Raw genomic sequence first — 19,714 nt, 5'->3', positions numbered from 1 at the left:
GAAAGCAGAGGAGAAGATTTTGGAAACTAATTATTTTCTTTACTTTGTATTCTGCAAAAGGAATAACAATCTTCTCCCGCTGTTACTTGTTGACATGCAATTATTCTGGAGGAATTCCTACATAATTCATATGATTGGGTTGTGTTTGTTACAAATATTGATGCTGTGTCATGTTTTCACAAACTCTGGCCTCTATATTGTAACACAAAGTATTTGGAAAGACCTTTTGGAAACTGGTCGCGGCAGCAGACATCCGACCCCCGACCTGGATTTCTTTCTGATGGTGCTAACTGATGCTAATGGCCTATCGAGGCTACAAACATCCTTTCTGACAGGCAAGTTGTCTTTCAATCGATTGGACCGTCTGGACTGTTGGGGATCAGATTATGTCTGTGAGCTTCGCACAATTCGCACATCTTGTGGAGGATTGTGACAAACATTTCACAAAACTCCGTTATAATTCCGATGTGTTAGAAACACATGCAGTAAAAAAACCCAAATGGTGCTTATCGACACGGGAAACTAAAACTTTGACCTTGCTATTCTGTTTCTAGTGTTCCAGTAGATCTGCATCCTGTTTCACAGTGTTTATTTCATGCATTTGCATTATTATTTAGGATACAGGGTCATAACAATGTAATCAACTCACTCAGTTCATCTCACTTACTATGTTATTAACAAAGTAAAATTAAAACAAATCCAGATCTTTTTTGCTTCATTAAGTGGCAGTTTGATTCTTACAAATAAACCATACTCCTGCACTGAATAGAGCATAAAACCCTTTTAAGTGTTTTTTTTCCCCTGTTAAAGGAGACTAATACATTTTGAATCCAAAGACAGAGCAGTTGAGCAGAACTGAGAAGCATACTGCGCCATTTTTATCTGAGTGGTCCAGTTAAATTGACTCCAAATTGTGAAACAATATTTGCTTTCATTATGCATATTGTATTTATCTCAGCATTATTCAGCCATCAGTGCTGATGTAAGAATCTGTATCAAAGGTTGCATTTGTGCGACATCTGCAGACTGAAAAAAACATGTGAAATATGAACGGAATCCATGCAGCCAGTGAAAAAGGAAAGACTCCTTTTAGGAAAGAAAATGAAAATATCTTGATGCCATAATATTTCCTTTTTTTGATTTAACAAGCATTGAAGCATAAAGTTCTTAATGAGGTGATATAAACATCAACCAGAGTATAAGTTTGAACTTGAATTACTTGCCACTCTTGTTGGCTGTTAGAGCTGAAATTAACTGCAAATACGTTGCCGCATTTGCACTGAAAAGGTCAAAGATTTTTTTTTTCTCTGCTTCTTTGAAAGCGACTCCAGCGACTTGTAACGTATCGTGCTCTGACTTTTACCCTAATTGAATTGAAAGAAAGATACACTTGAACCGTGTATTTTCTTTTGTTCCGTTGTCATGTTTGTTTAAATTCAGTGATTTTTTTTTCTCGCCAACTGAGCCGTAAAAAGCAAAGAAAACACTATAACTTCGACCAAGGTTCCCTGGGCACGTGCCAATGGATGAGTGGTGGAGGGATGCACTCGACCTGCAGCTATATTTTTTTCTTTTCTCCTGCAATTTGCATTACATCTGATTGTGACACAAAGGAGAGTGTATAAGTTGAATTTAAAGGTACCTTTCATCACCAAACTTTTTGGAACCGGTCATGCCGGAGGGTGGCAGATCTGACTTCACCTGCCTTGGTAGGTTTGAATGTCATTTAGTTTGAAACCAATTTGAATCCTGAAGGGGCTGATGAATGTCATTTAAATGTGACAATAAAAATCCATTACAAGAACTATAGAGGCTGTAACAGAGCTAAGATTGACATTACATATGATTCTCATTGCCTCAAAAATACAGATGTGCGCACCAGTGTGAGAGAGGGTCAAAGGTGCACCATTAAACTGGATTTTAGTGAGAACCTGTGTAATGATTCAAGTCTAAATTAATTGGAATAACCATGTGGTTTGTTTAGCATATGTTGGATTCTCTGCTTGCTATTGAACCAATGTCCTGGATCCCAAATGATTAATTTAAAAAGAATTTCGAAAGAATTCAGAGCGATGACGGACCAAGCTAAAGCCTGAAACTACAACATAAATAAGTTGTAATTTTCAATGACACAGAAGAAGGTTTTTGTTTTGCTGTTTCAAGTTTCATTGACCTCTTAGATTATGACAACTAAAGCGCAACAATAAATCTGTAAGACAATTCCTTTAACTGCCACTGGCCGATAGAAACACATCTGATATGAAAACATGTTGTCCCTTCATAAGGAGATCATATTTTGTGTCATCCCAGGTGTATTCTGGGATGCGATTGGCCAAGGGGCTAAGTTTGTCAATGAGTCAAGAACTCTGGGATGTGGGATCCAGACCAAGGGTCTGTTGTAAGTGTTTGAAAGAGGAATTCATGTCAAAATCTTCTTGCTGTGGCAACCGGACTAGAATTTCCTCACTTGTAGAGGCTTCACCCCTCATCTGAGAGGCTTCTTCAGCTCAATGAACAGTTCAATGAACTGAGGAAGCCTCTCGGATGAGGGTTGAAACCTCTACAAGTGAGGAAATTCTAGTCCGGTTGCCACGACGAGGAGATTTTGACATAAATTCACCATGACCTGGAAGACTGAGAACCTCCACAGACATGTTTGAAAGAGGGTCCGCCATGTGATGGGGATTGTTCAGATGTGTCTGTGTGTTATGTAGTAATCATTTTGTAAGTTGTTTTTTAGTTGTTGTCCTGAGGGAAGTAGACGAACGGTAAAACTGTCATTGTTCAAAGTACGGTGTTCAACATAAAAAGCCGACCGAGAATAACATCTAAAACCCAGCTTGCTGTCATGTGACCACAGTATGTGAGGAGTTTTTCAAGACGAGAGGCAAGATTTTCTTTGGATTCATATGAGAACAACTGAACTGACTTGTACTTATTTGGATTTTGTGCACTTTGGGTGATAGGCCCTTATAATTTGGCTTTAGACATCTTGAACTTTATGACAGTTTTGTTATTTTATTATTACAAATTTATTATCATAAGTTCTTGCAAGGATGCTACATGGGGAGTCAATGGTGATCCCAATATGTCAGCCAACATGTTTTTACAGCTGTCGAGGATAAGCTCAACTCAGGCTGGAGACAGAGGGGGTCGAGGACAAAATTGGATGCCAGGTGACAAAAAGAAACAAAGAAAAAACAGAATTGCATTTAAATAGCGCTTCTAACTAACCAATTACCGAGCTCTTTCAAACAGCTGCAACCGGACAGTTTAATATGTTTCGAAGCATATAGTTTGGTGGTTAAAAGCCAGACATCTAAACAGCTGGAATTGGCTACAGCTCTATGTTACCCTGCAGTAACATGCAGGACTAATGTACTAGTATCATATAATAAATGAATGAAAATAAAATAGAGGCAAACGTTGATAAATTATACTTTATTTAGATCATGACGACCGATTTAAGTGCATTCATTTAGATTTTTGTCATGGATATGGAAGATAATAGAACATAGCATCATGTTCACTAACCCTGAAAAACATAAATAACAAAGAAAATTTGAAATGTAAAACTTGTTCAAGTTAATTTAAAATGAGAAAGATCTTTAATTCAAGGAGGCGATAGAGTATATTGATGCGACCAGGGCAACCTCTTCCTCCAGTGATGCCAGCAGAATAGACTCTCTGCCATCACAAACAACTGCCTAATTGCTACCTCTGATGGGAACAGGAGTGCGGCAGCAGTATCATCACCATTCCACTCAAATGGGAGTCATATGTTGCCACATGGCATCACGGCTGAGCTGCGCTTATGGGAGGGAGAATATGTGATAATAGATATATGGTGTCATGGTTGCCTGGCTCCAGCTCTGAATTTTTTTTTTTGCAATTAAATATCTAATTTCAGCATATTAAACCGGTGGAGTCGGTCCACTATCACTGTCAGACTGTCTGGGTATTCATTCAGTTTAAGATTATTTGGCTGTATACCGCTTATGAGACAAAGAGACGAAAGAGAATACGTTATCGAACAGCCCAGTCAGGCCATAAAAATAGACTCGCGGAAAAACAAGGGGGAATAAAAACATCAGCTGGAAAACCACTCAGATGATCAAGTCATCACCAATCAGCGCAATTTCGCCAAATGTTTGGATATAAATCAATTAGAATTATTTAAACAAAACAAAAATCTAGAAGATATCATATGGAGATGAGTAAGAAAAAAGTAGGGCTAAAATGTTACTTTAAAGTAAGGCAAAAATCCTCAAGCAATAGGGGATGTTAGTTTGCACTATTGGTATTTTGACAGTAAGCATCTTAGAAACATTATGAACCTCTGCTCTGAAGAGCAAAATCAATTGTATTGATTTTAATGAGAGCTGAAAATGTATCTGGGAGCTGGCTTGAGCTTCACAAACCCCATCTTTGCACCTCTGATCAGAGACAGAGGCCCATAAATGTATTATTCAGAATGCAGATAATATTGAAGATGATAATGGTCTGCAAGTCGTCTCTGCTGATTCAATATCATCGAGGAGCTCTGCGGCTCCCTGACTCAAGACACCTGAGCCAGAAAAAGGGACTGCGCCTCATAATCTTCGCCATAACCTATGCTCACGCAAAAAGCGTGTTCACATTTCCACATCTATTCAGTCACAGCATCCACAGTCTCGTACTCCGGGGGAATAAACATACCGGGAGAAAAAACATTATTGATGTTCCTCGAGCAGCTTTCTTTTCACGCATTTGTGGGAGTTGTTTTGTGTTTGCGGCCTTGTGAGGACGCCCGCGTATTCACCGGGAGAATGTTGCAGAATCATTTAAAGAAGAAAAAAAAAGGGCACTTTGCTACAGGGGGTGTTGGAATACAACAGGTCTCAGTTGGAATTAGATCAGCTGCTCGCAGCTATAGTCGGCGCTGGAAAATATGAATGGAAATTAAGTTTGCGGCGGGAAAAAAAACAGAAGAAAGAAAAAAAGAGCTCTGAATATTTCTGCTGTTGATGCTGCATCTGCGAATGTCTCATCGGCTGCAACCTCACCGCCGAAAGGTGAGCGAAGCTTTGATGGGAATCAGCCTGCTTTCATGTGCAGCCAGAGGGGAAGAGAGCCCGGGGAGAACAACTCATCCATCCCCGCTATAGGAAGAACAGTCGCCTCGGGCACCAAAAGACAGGAATTCAAACCGTACAGGCTTGATTTGTTCCACTGTGCGATACTCCGCTGACTTACATTCCCTCCCTACATCCTGATTTTAATTCTCCAGACTGCAAGACAAACTACTCCTGTCACCCCAGTCTTAAAATCAGCAAAATGTCGGACTCAAACCCAAAAATAAGTCATTTCGCCACACGGGAGCGCAGAAATACAGGTTTCTAAGAAAAGAAACCCCCCTCCAAATAATTGGTCCAAAATGCACTTACTTAAAGTCAGACAAAAAATCTGCCCATCTTCATTCAGTGGTTTGATGGATCCTCATCACAAAGCAGTGCACTGAATAACAAAAAAAACATTTCTTTTAAATGTGCTTGGAAAGGAAGCTGCAAACCTTGAAAATCAGCGGATTTTTGCTGATGACACCTACGGAGGAAATCAACATTACAGTGAAAGACAGATGATGCAGATCGGCTGCACTTTGATCAACAGGCAGGCGAAAACACATCTAATGTTTTGCAGGAGAAAAGTTCTCCTGCAGGGTGAAAACAGAGGCGAGAGGCCAAGTAATTCTAAAGATTTGATGGGAAATTCTGTATTTGACCAGCATCCACAGGGGCTCAGAAGGTTATAGGCATTGAATAGTGTTGACTTGTTGCTAGAAGAACAATCAGCTGAATCCATGCTAGTTAATGTTTTAGTATAAATATTCCCGGCGTCATTATCGTGAATATCACCCAGGCCGATTACTCTACGTGAGCGACGTACTGGTTTATTACACCAGTTATGTCATGATGATACAACTAACACCCTTTAAATATTCCTTGACAGCATCTGCACTAAAATGGAAAAATCATGAGACATAAATTCTACAAGTGAGATACTTGAACTCTACCACTATTCTGCTACTAATTCTTTTTGAAACATGATTATGATCACACAGATGAGATGCTTGTTTATCCCCTGCTCCTGTTGTCTGTCTAAAAAGAAAGACACACACACACAAACATTTGTAAGTAGCTCAGTCACCCTATACAGCGTTTTCCCTTCCAGCTATTAATTACAATTCTCAAATTGTAAACAGAGAAAGCTGGTCAGTTTGAGTGGTTCAGAAAAAAATTTGTTTTACAGTAACTGACTTTTCCTAGCTGGTGTCATAAAAAACAATGCAAACAACAAGTAATTCTGTATGTGGTGAGTTGTGTGTGAATTCATATAAAGTATTACAAACGTATCAGACCAGCTTCAATGATTCATCGACGACCCGGCCAGCGATCGATTGCGGTTTTGTAAACAGTCTGATCGTTTCAGTATCCAGTGTGTGGTCCTGTGTTCTGTTGGGTCGCTTCAAATCCAACCTGTCCTCTGTATTTTCTCTCCAATCTTATTTTCTAACTAAAGCTAAAACACAAGAGTTATAATCTTTTAATGAAAGAACCCCTGGAGCTTTATTTTGTTTGTTAATTCAAGGTGTAAATCATTGAATTGAATTTACAGGTAGTTTTAATTTGTTGTTATTAAGCCAGAAATTTGGGGTGTTTTTTGCCAATCTATTATTTTGTCAAGCATCAAATATCTTCACTAAATGTCACTAGACGTTTTAGTAAAATAGACCAATCGCTGCCCTGATTGGCTGTGACGTCTGACATCATGCAAGGTTAATGATATTCAAGAATGCCGGGACCTGGTGACGGAGGTATATCATGTATATCATTACTGACCTGTACACGATTGGTGTGTTCAGTGTATTTGGTGATTAATAGTGACCGTGATGGACGTCACATCCGCTTACATTGAAATGGCCTTTAGAAACAAAAAATGCGTCTCAGGTGGGCTTTATTCATTCTAAAAGAGGAGGTCGCTGCGGTGGATGATTTAATTAACCCTGAAATGAGGGGACACTGTGGCATTTAAATTTCCAGATAAGAGGCGTCCTAAATGTTGGGCCGGTTACAATGGAAACTGACTTTCTGAAAATTATTCGCTCACTCAAGTTTTTTTTTTTTTAATAAACTATGAGTTTAAAAGTGTCTCCGTTCCCTCAAAAAGATATTTAATTTCCTCAATCATTTATTTCATATCAAAGCTTGTATTGAAGCTGATCAAGCAGCAGAGGCAAGAAAACCTTCTCAGTATCCTGTCTGTAAATAAACTTGCGACACGAGGACTTTGCAATGACAGCATGTCACCATCAAGCTCCCCCTGGCCTCTATTTTTTTCAAATTGCACAGAAGCGCTGCAGATCAGTCTTGCAGTATTTTTAAAATAAGACTGTGACTCTGCAAATGATGTGTGGAATAGAGTGAGAAAATATGTGCACGAAGGGCAATTTTTCACATTTAACCTGCTGCATGTTTTTGGACTGTGGGATGAAACCAGAGAAGCAGGAAGAAACCCACAAAGACGCAGGGAGTGCATGCAAACTCCACACAGAAAGGTCCCCTTGTGAGAATCAAACTAGGGTCCTTTGTGCTGTCAGGCCAAAGAGCTGACCACTACGTCACCGTGCCGCCGGGAAAGGTCATATCAAGGTTATTCTTTTGAATTCTATATTTTACAGCATTTTATCTGAGGGATAATTCAAAGCAACAGGCAGAGTTATTGATACTTTGCTGGGAAGCAGCCTGCAACTTTTGTATGGGATTTACTGTGTGGTGTTCATAGCTTGCAGAGGCGTAAACCGATTATTTTACAGTTTTGTTTTTCCAGGTGTGTATGTGTGTGTGAATATGGTGGGTCTTTGATTTGTTGCATTGGTGCTTGGCGGTAACGTTTGGATAAAGGAGGTCTAAATGCCAAAGTCTATCTTACTGCTGTGTTTTCATCTTCCCTCTCCTCTGTTCTCTCTCCCAAACTTCCCCTGAATTTGCAATTACATGCAAATATCCGACTACACCATTGTGAGGTTCGCAATCATTGAATTATTCAAGTGGGTTGATGAATTTTTCCGCGCCGTGTCTCACTCTCCACTCACCTTTCACACTCAATCAAACCTTCATGTCAGTCTTTGTCCCCAAAGATGTATGAAATTAAAAAGCTTTATCTACAGTACAAAATGACAAATCATACATCTGTCTCCAGCGTCTCTTAATTTTATTCCTCTGACTTCAGATTAACTAAGACTATAAAAGAAGAGGGAAATCCAATTCCAAATGTTATTTGAACGAGATCATATGCTCGTTGGACTTTCCTCTTCCCCTCTCACTGCTTTTCTCACTGAACCTTTTTTTATTGTATATGTACAATTTAGGCAGACATGTTTTCCTCTCCTCTTTCAGGTAGAGAAAACCCACATACACAGACATTCATATAGCAATTCATACAGCACTTTCACTGTGGTTTACATTACATTCCACTCATTGATAGAAAAACTCAGATGCAAGGTATGAACCGGGTTTTTGGGAGAAAGCTGAGGTTCAGTTGCTTAAGGACACTTCAACATACAGACAACAAGAGCCAGGAATCGAAACACCATTCTTGATTGGAGGGATTCCCACTACCAACTGAGCCGCGGCCCCGTATGAAATACCTTTTTTCATTTAAATTTGATCTTTGACCTTGACTTTCCAGAGGTTTTCCTCTATGATGAGAAATGAATTGGATGAGTTCAAGATGAAATTAGATGAGCATCTCCAGGTGATACTGAAAATACTCCAATCTGCAGGTCAAGCAGGCCAACAATCTGGGTTGCTATGGTGAGTTGCTGAGGAAAATCTGGAGTTGCGAGCTAAAGTTAAACATAATCCCTTTCTATATTACAGCATTTCTTATTCTCAATGAAACTCCATGTGATTTGACAACATATAAATACATTTTATCTCTGAAATAAATACTTAAATTGATAAACAAAGTGAATGTTATGCAAAATGTCTTACTGTAATTGTTTCTCATTCATAACAGCCCGATTTAAAACCTGCGAATCAAATCTACGACTTTTACGGCAGATTGATCGAGGCCTGGGTTAACATCAACTGCCATTGATGCCGATATACAGAGAGTACCAGAGGAAGTTGGGGTACTATGGGTAAAAGAAGGAGAGGAGGGAGTGCTCGGAAGCAGAGAGAAAAGAGGAAAGGCAAGAGTCTCAGTATCTAGGAGACCACGTGGAACAGTAGCAAGCGCAGAAGCTTCGATGCAGATTTTAAGTTATATTATCATGGTATTGATGAGGTGAAAACTGTCCGATAAGCTGATGAGTCTGAGGCTGGAAATCAAAGTTGTAAAGTTGTGATGCTCAATGTTGTGAAGGGCTTCTCCTCCACAGGAGTGGCACAGTGTGAGTTGGAGGAGAAGGAAAAAATCTGGAGCTCGGTGGAATGACGCAGAATATCCCCAGAGGGGAGAGCCTTCAAGTGACATGTTAGTGCAGGCAGTACAGGTGACGAAGTGATGGGCAGGTTTGGTATCCAGGATAAGGACACATGGTGGTAGGCTTTGTTAAAAGGATGGAAATTGCAGTAGTGAATATTTTTTTTCCTAAAGAGGCAGGAACATAGGGTAACTTGTTAGAGCAGATTTTCAGAGCACACAGGTACATAATCCCAGGGTGCCGAGAAGGGAACTATGATACTGTATGAGGAAGTCTGATGTGGCAGATAAATATGTTTGACTGGTGCAGGACATGTATGCCAGCTCTTGAGACTAAAACCACTCTGGTTTTAGTGTGATGAAAGAGCATCAGCCAGTATGTAAGGGAAGATATATAAGATAGTGGTGAATCCAGTGATGCTCTATGCTTTAGAGACAGTGGCATTGCAACAGGAGATAGAGCTGGGGGTGGAGGATGACGATGTCAAGGTTCTCTTTAGGAGTGACGAGGATGGATCGTATAAGGAATGAGTCCTTTAGAGAGTCAGAGAGTGATGTAGTAAGAGGACATGTATTTAGTTACTGTGAGAGAAGTGGATACCCAACATGCTTAATACATGCAGTTTAGGGTTAGGAGTTTTGTGATGCTCAATGGAGATGCTGTCAAAAAAATATTACAAATAGTGCATGAATTGCATTTGTCACATTTTTTTTTTACAGAAAAAGACATTGGGGATTCAAAGCAACTCACATAGATCAATTTCCAATAAAAACATCATTACTTTGTAAAGTCCAAAAACATCAAATCTCCATCAGCATCCATCTAACTGGCCTCAGGGCTGTTTCAGACACAAGAGATGGACTGTTTGACTTTCAATCCATGAATTGTAGAGCATTATGTGTCCCTTTGATCCAAGTGCTGTCAGGTCATTTTCTTCACTGCTCAAAAGCTGGTTTTAGTGTGTGACACTTTAATCCTTTTTCATTTATTTATTTATTGTGCACCGACATTGTCTGCATGCAATACAATTCTGTACTTTATGTCTCAAAGGCCTGATCAGTCATTATACAGCTATTAATGGAGTTTTGACAAAGATAATGATTAGAAGAGACTTCATCTACCTGGAGTGTGGGGACTAGAGTTCAGAAATAGGTGGAGTTGATCCTGTAAACAAATTTTTCATCAGAGATGAGAGGGAAAGAAAGGGAAGAAAAAAGTTAATTGATCCCCTGCAGATACAAGAACTGATGTTTGTTGTCATGCACCAGAATAGTCTCCTTTTAGATAAGAAAAAGAAAAAACACGGTAGGTTTTATTAAAGTGTTATGTTTGAGGATAATTACAACTCTGGGCCTGGCCTTTCCAGTAAGTCTGTTAATTGAAAGAACAGCAGAATCTATAGTTGAAATAAATGTGGGTGACTCATGAATGCATGCACGCACGTATGCACACACACTTGCAGCAAGATTGAACCCTGCAGCACCATTATCCAAATACACACGCCTGTTCTCAAAATACTTGAAATTTTGAGATTGGAATTTGTCAAACATCGAGAAATAATGATTTTAAATGAATAACAAATGTATATGCTCTCTTACAAGTATTTCACTCTTCACATACTGTCCTCTATGATACTACAATGCCTTTTTAATTATTAAAAAAGTACTTCGTTTAGCTGCTTTAATTTCTCATCTCTCTGTCAGGATGGTACAAAGTCAAGGCATGACTTTGAGATGTTAGAGCATGACGTTTCTGCTTTACTGGGCTCATTTGTGAAGCATATGGTGCTGTTTACTTAGCATTTAATCCATAATTGTAAAAGATATGACTCAATAAAAAAGACATTAGACATGTCTTGAATTATATCTATTATAACTTAACTGCATTACGTATAAACAGTGTTGAGCCTATCTAACACAAGGTGTGCTTCCACCGATACAAACACACTTCTGCCTCACTTTGAGCCGGGATAAAACCCGGATTTGTTTTGTTCGACAATTGGGAATAACACTGAGCGTGTTCCCGTCTAACTGGGTTGTGCTCTTAGGGTAGATTGAACTCGATCCCTGGTTAATCGATCACTCCATTCAGTGAAGTCCTGCTCGAAGTACCTAATGAAAAGTGACAGGAACATGGCAGCACTGACTGATGGGCATTAGTGAGTTAGGGGATCCCACTACACTAGGATCGGCTCACGGAATTGCAAAGAAGGCTAACACTGGCCAGCAGCTGCATTTTATGATTTATTCAGTTCGGCTACTTCACTGTCTAGGTATGTTTATTTGGCATGTTCTGTCCTACAAACATTCTATTTACTAAGTGAAATCCAAATACCTCTTTTTCAGAGCCCTGTCCACTGGTGGTGTTTTTTCTTAAATGTACAATCAACACAGTTTGTGTTTTGTTGAAATAACCTGGCAGCAGTGTCTATTTGGACAAAGATCTTAATCTTTCCACATCATAAAATGAAAAATGGACATTTAAATTATACAGTAATGCTTTGTTTTAAAGCACGGAATTTCCTGCAGTGCGGTACCTCTCTCTCCTTTGTGCAGATAATTTTTAGGGATAATCTACTTGGTCTGACAACCATCAAACCCAGACACCAAGACTTTTCCCTCCAGTGCATTGCTGAGAAGTCACTTTTTTTGGGGGGGGTCTGAAATAAATACAAGAAGAATAAATTACACAGAGGAAAAAAAAAACCAATTAATATTTAGTGTAACACCTAGATGATTTATGGATGTAGTGAGACACTATATGAAGGAGGTTGGTGTGAGAGAGGAGGATACAGAGAATAGGGTTAGATGGAGAAAGTTAATTCGCTGTGGTGACCCCTGAAGGGAAAAGCCAAAAGAAGAAGAATAAGAAGTAACACTTAGATGATGTCTGAGGTGATGTCAATGACAGTAAAACAAATGGATTTGGAAAAGGTACATGATATGACTGACAATAACAACAAACATGAAAATACATTACTAGGAAAAAATTTAATCAAATAAAATATTTTCTTCATATTGTTACAATGTTACTATAAAGTTTTTTTTACATATAAATAAATAGAAGTTAACACAAGTTTCTAATTTTGCCTTGGGTAATTTGAGGAGTTGAAAATGAAAAGTATTTCATTTTATTATCTAAAAGATAGCTTAAATATGTTTTTATTTTCAAGTGGTTCTCCTTTTTGATCAGGGTGTGGTTCCATCAAAAAGCATTGACCTGAATGCAAAAATTTTGACGTTGGACGGACCTTGAAGAATTGATCTTAATATGATTGACATTTCCTGTGTAATGACAGTTAGAGAGTGGATATCTAAAGTTTGCACAGGTGAGACTTATGTGACAGCATTTACATACTCTCTCATTTTCCCCTCTCTAGACACTTTTTTCCAAATCTTTATATTCTATATCACACAACACCTTCACAAATACACATGCACATGTTCATACATTGTCATGGGAGGCTGTGCAATGTGGAGACTTATTACCAAACAAAGTCTCACCTTTGCTGATAATGCTGAGGTCAGAGTTGTTGAAGGGTACTTCAGCGTCTCTAGAGAGCAGTGGATTGAACAAGGAAACCTTGGATTATCAGAAAGTGAATGTACCTCCTGTGCCTCCCAGACCCTTGTGGTTCATATTTAGCCTCTGCTTTCTTCCTCCAATGTGAAATGCCCTGGTGCTTGCAGCTATGCATGTAATTGAAATTCCTTCACATTATTTCAGTAAACAAATGTGTTGAGAAATCTCCTATTTGAAAAAAATGTTGTTTTTTTTGGGCCAGGTGGTATTTATTATTCAATACCATAGATACATGAATGCAAACAATATGATAGCCATCAATGCTTATTCCAATCTATAGTGCTGCGACCTTGTTTCCTGGTCCCTATTTTGTTCTCAGCATAATAAGATGATTTTCTTATGGATTCAGGGTTAAAACAAAGATTCTACCAAGGTCTTATCTTTGAGACAAAACAAATTTGGTTAGTATCTTTTATTCACCTGTTGCTGCATTCATTTGCTGTGCATGGATTAAAGTCAGAGTAACTAATCTAGTTTGTTCCTTCAATGCTTCAAACAAAGCCCTGGGCTGCAGAGAAGAAAGATCTCGAGATAATTTCGAAATGCTTGTTTGAAAGCATTTAAACAGTAGATTGAGATTTGATGATGTTTACCCCTTCTATAGTACAAAGAAGCAGCTTGTTCAGAAAACATAAACAATGTTTGCATTCCTAGGATGAATTTGAAGCCATAACAATGGCCAAGTGGATAAACAACAATTAGCCACAGACATAGTCAACTGATTGTTTTTTTTTTTTTTTTTTAATTTTAATAAGAACACCAGCAAATGAGGCTACAAAGAAGTCTACATGGTAATGCAGTGACAGTGATACAGTCTGTTTATGGATCTTTAAGTCCTCATGTGTGGGGCCTGATTTCCCGTATGTAGCAGAGCTGGATGTGGGCAGATGCGGCTGGTGATGAGGATACACACTGACTCTAAAGCAGTCCAGATGAGTCTGGCTATGGGATAGACCGGTTGGGTCTCTTTGGAGGAGGCATGAGCTCAGAGTCTGGGTCCTGTTTCCGTTTTTGGGCTTGGACTCCTTGAGAACAGCGGTCCAGATACTCCAAAAGGATTTCCTTTGTGACGGGCTCCTGGATGCTTTTGCACACAGCTGCAAAGAAAAGAGGAAGAATTAACACTCAGAGGAAGGAGGCGGTTCTGTCGGTGATGACACCAGCCAGGAAAACGGTGTCAACACAGAAAAAAACGAGGAGGGTGCTGTGGTGATGCATCAAACGAAATACTGTGCATTGGTATAATGTTTCTATGTATGCAAATATCCATGCAAATGAAATCGTAAACCAACATCAACTTTTATGATTCATCGTTTTCTTTCATAATTTGTTTGACACCATTTTCACCGTAAGTACCATCTGCAGGCTCCTGCCTTTCAAATGAGCCTCATACGGGCAACATCCCTGAGTCTAACGGCTGTACAGTGAAGGAGGATGTGTGTGTGTGTGATACCATCTGTCTAAGACTTCAGTAATGTGATATGATGAAAAAAACATTGCTAGCAAATAATGTTTGGCTGGACCCAAATCCATCAGTCTGCTTTTCTTTCTCTATAACATTAGCTTCCATCTTATATTCTATAGCTCTCTAAACTATTGAAATTATGCAGTGAAAACCTCGATCTGTATGGAGATTGTTTTTAAAGTCTGCATTTAATGGATTTCACCATCTTGGTGAAGAAAACGGGCACATCGCGGTAAATCTAAGTGATTCATTCTGAGCCTGACTGAGTCCACACTCAAGTGGCACATCCCTGATCATTTCATGATCCTGACCACACATGCACAATTATCCTGTGACCAAGTAACGGTGTTAGCAGCATGAGGGGAAATGCACTCCTCTCTTTTAAGGTTCCAGACAAAATTTGCTTTTGCCCACGGGGTCTTCAGGCGCGCAGCAGCCACTCGGAGGATCTAAAGCTTAATAATTCACGGACTATCTTTTTTTATCATCTGCAAACAATTCAATTTATGCCTGAGATAGATTTTGTTTTGGATGTGCTTCATGTTTTTATTGCTTCAATTTGTACTTTGATGTGCATTTGTGTACAGCACTACGAGGCAGCATTTGGATAAGTGCTGCACAAATAAGGTTTATTATGGCAGTGCTTTCTGCACCCTTGCTCATTCTTTCTCTCTGCTTTCTCTCTGTTTGCAGGAGAAGCTGTTACAATATGTGCTAATTGTAGGAGAAGCAGACCCACATGAGGTGGCATTGTTGCCGAATCCTCTGCGGGTATTTATTCATATATATATTCTTAATAGTCAACAAAGACATTTCCATCACTTCATTCATCAACCTTCTTCAGTGTCGAAGAGCAGAAATTGAAGCAGAGAGGCCCAGAGGCGTTCCCAGGCCAGTCTAGTGACATATTCCCTCCAGTGTGCCCTTGGTCTTCCTGAAAACCTCACCGGGGAGTCCATCTCGTCGATCACCCCAGTAATCTTAACTGACCACCCTCAATATGGAGGGGCAACGGCTCTACTCAGAGCGTCTCTCAAATGGCAAAACTCCTCACCATATCTCGAAAGGAGAGTCCTGACACCCTGCTGCCTGGAGCCGTGATCTCGTTCTTTCGGTCACTACCCTAAGCTCGTGATCATTGGTGAGGGTAGAAACATAGATTGACCAGTGAATTGAAAGCTTCGCCTTTTGCCTGAGCTCACTATTTACCACGACAATGCAAAATCTACACAACTGCCAATCCACCTGTCAATCTCCCGCTCTATCCTTCCCTTGCTCATGAAAAGGAATCCGAAGTATTTAAACTCCTCCACTTGGGGCAGGACCTCATCCCCAACACAGAGGGGACACTCCACCTGTTTCCGTCTGAGAACCCCGGTGTCAGATTTGGAGGTGCTGATCCTTATTCCGGCTGCTTCACATTTTGGCTGTGAAGTGTTCCCTTGGTTTCATCTGTCCACATCATCTGCGAAAAGCAGAGACCCAATCCAGTGGCCACCAAACCGGATCCCTTCAACATCCTGGCTGCGCCTAGAAATTCTGTTCAGAAAGCTTGTGAACAGAATCAGTGACCAAGACCAGCCCTGTTGGAGTCCAACTCTCACCGGAAACAAATCCACCTTACAACCAGCAATGCGGGCCCAGCCCAGAAACCAGTCATACAGAAACCGAACAATCGATATTTGAGATTGTTCAGTCCCCTGGGGGATTGTTACCCCATACTACGGTAGCAACCCCCGCAGATTCCCTTCGGGACATGGTCGAATGCCTTTAGCAGGTCAACAAAATTCCCATGGGAAACCTGCTGAGTGTGCAGAGCTGGTCCAACGACCAGGATGAAAATTCCACTGCTCATCCTGAATCCAAGATTCATCAACCCAGCAAACCCTCTCCAGTACTGTCCTTAACCAGTACAGACCTTAACAGGAAAGCTGAGGAGTGTAAACCCTCTATCGTTGGAACACACCCTCCGATCTCCCTTTTTCGAGAAGGGGATCACCACCCCGATTTGCCAATCCAGTGGCACTGCCCTCGCTGTCCATGCAATGTTGCAGAGGTGTGTCAGCCAGGACAGACACACAACATCCAGGGCCTTGAGGAACCTGGGGCAGAGTTCATCCAGCCCTATGCCACGGAAGAGCTTTCTGACTCCCTCTGCAACTTCAGCCCCTGAAATAGGCGGGCCCATCCCGGGCCACCCCTAAGTCCCCCGACCCTGCTTCCTCATTGGGAGTCATGTTGTTGGGATTGAAGAGATTTTGAAGTTTCCTTGCACCCGTCCACAACATCTCGAGTTGAGGTCAGTAGCGCACCAATGTTGACAGTGCACTACGGTTAACATACTGTACATGCAAGTGAGAAATTCTACTTCTCAGTCTTTGGTGCACATTTCATAACATTTCAAGAAGGAAAGAGGGTGTCTAAAGAGAACTAAGCAGCATTTAGAGCACAAAGAGCAAGTGGGTGAGCATTTTGAATGGTAAGAACAGTGAAAACACACACGTGAGCTAAACCAACTTAATACCGGAGGTCGTTGTGCAATACAGATAAAAGGATCCATTAAATGCAGGTCGGCCGGATGTTATTCACATAGATCCTGCAGAGAAAGATGAGCCCTTGTGATCTAAATAAACAACCGGTGTCTCACCCATGGCTGTCTCATACGAGTTTGGGAAGCTTTTGTCGATCCTCTGCCTCATGAACACCCAGCTGTTGTTGGCAAAGGTGCACTCAATAATCTTGTTGTCGTAATTCCTCAATTCTTTAGTGGCCTGCACAGTCAAAAAACAAAGGATTATTACTTTCTTCTGACAGTAATCATGGTTCACAACTACAATTCTGGTTGTGGTTGTGAAAACTATACTGCAATTAGATCTGCAGGAAGGCCATCGCCTGCAAAGATTAAGAGAACGGTCCTTGACATGACATGAACATGGAACACATGATTACTGAAAAGGAAAAGATTCAGTTTAGTCAAGACCTGCTACTGTAACACAAGTAAACATAGAGCAACATGGAAATGGAAATGCATTAGATAAAATCAATTACATACCAACAATGGTGTCATAGGCTCATCAAATGTGAAAATTTTCCATTATTTTTTAAATATTGGTCAAAGAAACCAGGTTGAGTGTCTTTTAGGGATGTGGACATCAACTTGCACGGTAAGACATCACTTAAAGAGCAACAAATGAATCTATTAATATGAATCAATCACAAGATTAAAAAAAAAAAGTGTTGAGAGGCAGCCCACTTCACCTTCTCCACCAAAATGGTTTTATTTATAACTCATAGCCACTCAGCCCCAGAAAGCATAGGAATCTCCAAAAGCCCAGAATACCAGAAAAATTGAGACCTCTGCTTGAACCCTGTTTGACCAGACAAAAGTGGATTCACAAAAAATCTGAATTTAACTTCTCAAAAGTTAGTGGTGATAAGGGAAAAAAAAAAGGCATTATGTGAGTGATGTATCATACTTATACTCATACTACCCCTGACTTAATCCATTGTAGTCAGAGCTTGATGAATTACTGGATGTTTGGATGTTTTAAAGCCATTTCACATCAAATAATTCATTATAAATTAAAGTTGCAAAGCTAAACTGACATTGATGGAGCATTTTCAGAAAATCTTTGGAACATAATTTCAAAGGAAATGTAAACAAGAACCACAGTACTAAAGTGGTAATTGTGCTGATGACATTATGATAGCTGTATCGGTGATAAATAACCACATAAAGGCCAAGGAAATGGAAAACAAACAAAAAAAAAAAAACTAAAAAAGATTCTGATGTTTTCCAGAGGTGACAACTATTCAAAATTGCATATGTTGAACTGACAGTTTGATTGGTTTCTGCAATTGCAATTCACCAAAAATAAATCAATATGACAATTTTTTGTGTCCTTTCTTTACCTCTGGCTCACGTTTTCCTACAAATATTATAAAAAAAACAACAACATGGGTTCTCTGATCTCAAGTCCAGGTGAAGTTAAGGAGGACAACAGGCAGGGGATATGTAGCTTAATGTGGGTCTTTTTCCCCACAGGACTAATTTGTTGAAATCCCACACCCTGACTTTGTGCTTGGTCTTCTTTCTGGACAAATGACCTAAGAAGGTAATGGCATGTTTAAGCTGTCAATCAGTTGCTTTTAGTACGTCAAGTGCTAATATCTGTTAATATGATCTTTCACTACTTAATTCATCTTTAGTTGAAATACATCACTTGGATTTCTCATGCCTTGTAATTTCAGGGATTTAGTTTGTTTCCTGTGGCTGATTCTCTGAATTCCTGATGTGTTGATCTGCTTCTCTCCAATGCGTGTCTGTATATCCTTGGATGTAAATTCTATTCTCCTCCTTAAGCTGCCACCTTATCGTGGTGGAGAAGTTTGCGTGATCCTATAAGCTAAGTTGTCGGGGGGTTTACGCGCCTGGCAGGGTCACCCAAGGCAAACAGGACCTGGTTGAAGGATCAACCATCTTACTTGGGGGCTTCAATGATCACATGGGACCTGGAGGAGCAAAATTAGGAGGACCAGTCACCCCAAATCTGAACCCCAGTAGTGTTTTGTCACTGGACTTCTGTGCTCGTCATGGACTGTCCATAACAAACACCATGTTCAGTCATAAAGATGTGCACATGTGCACCTGGTACCAACACAACTTGGGCCACAGTTCAATGATCGACTTTGCGGTCATGCCATCGGACTTGAGGCTGCAGGCTCTGGACACTCAGGTGAAGAGTGGGGCAGAGCTGTCAACTGTACACCAACTGGTGGAGAGCTGGCTCCGTTGGTGGGGGAGGATACCGTTCAGACCTGGCAGACACAAATGTATTGTGAGTGTCTGTTGGGAACATCTGGCAGAGTCAGCGCTTCAACCTGGTCCCCTGAGAGGATGGGTACATTGAGTCCGAGTGGTCCAAGTTCTATGCCTCAATTGTCGAGGTGGCAGGCGAGCTGTGAACATATCGTGGTCAGCGCCTGTTGAGGCAGTAACTCCCCAACCCGTTGGTGGACACCAGTGGTGAGGGATGCCATCAAACTGTAGGACTCCTACCGAGCCTTTCTGTCCTACGGGGCTCCAGAGGCAGCTGACTGGTATTGACTGGCCTAGGGGCGCATGGCTGTGACAGTTGCTGAGGCAACTCTGGCGTGGGAGGAGTTCATTGAGGCCATGGAGAACATCTTTAGGAGGGCTA

General features: G+C 40.5%; 1 protein-coding gene across 1 annotated transcript in view; it reads right to left on the bottom strand.

Moving 5' to 3' along the window:
* Window positions 1-13,770: 13,770 nt before the first annotated feature.
* Window positions 13,771-19,714, bottom strand: part of rngtt (RNA guanylyltransferase and 5'-phosphatase) — a 78,484-nt gene continuing 72,540 nt past the window's right edge. Inside the window, exons 15-16 of the mRNA XM_086167289.1 lie at window positions 17,161-17,284; window positions 13,771-14,145 (exon numbers count right to left, since the gene is read on the bottom strand). Coding sequence (XP_086023415.1) covers window positions 13,991-14,145; window positions 17,161-17,284 — 279 coding nt within the window. The 3' untranslated portion in view covers window positions 13,771-13,990. The remainder of the gene's footprint in view (window positions 14,146-17,160; window positions 17,285-19,714) is intronic.

The sequence above is a fragment of the Fistularia commersonii genome, chromosome 20 (assembly GCF_037954325.1).
Source record: "Fistularia commersonii isolate RoL2024-O1a breed Wild chromosome 20, RoL_Fcom_v1.0, whole genome shotgun sequence".
Classification (NCBI taxonomy): Eukaryota; Metazoa; Chordata; class Actinopteri; order Syngnathiformes; family Fistulariidae; genus Fistularia; species Fistularia commersonii.
The sequence above is the reverse complement of the archived record's forward strand: the minus strand, read 5'-3'. Positions and strand labels throughout refer to the sequence as shown.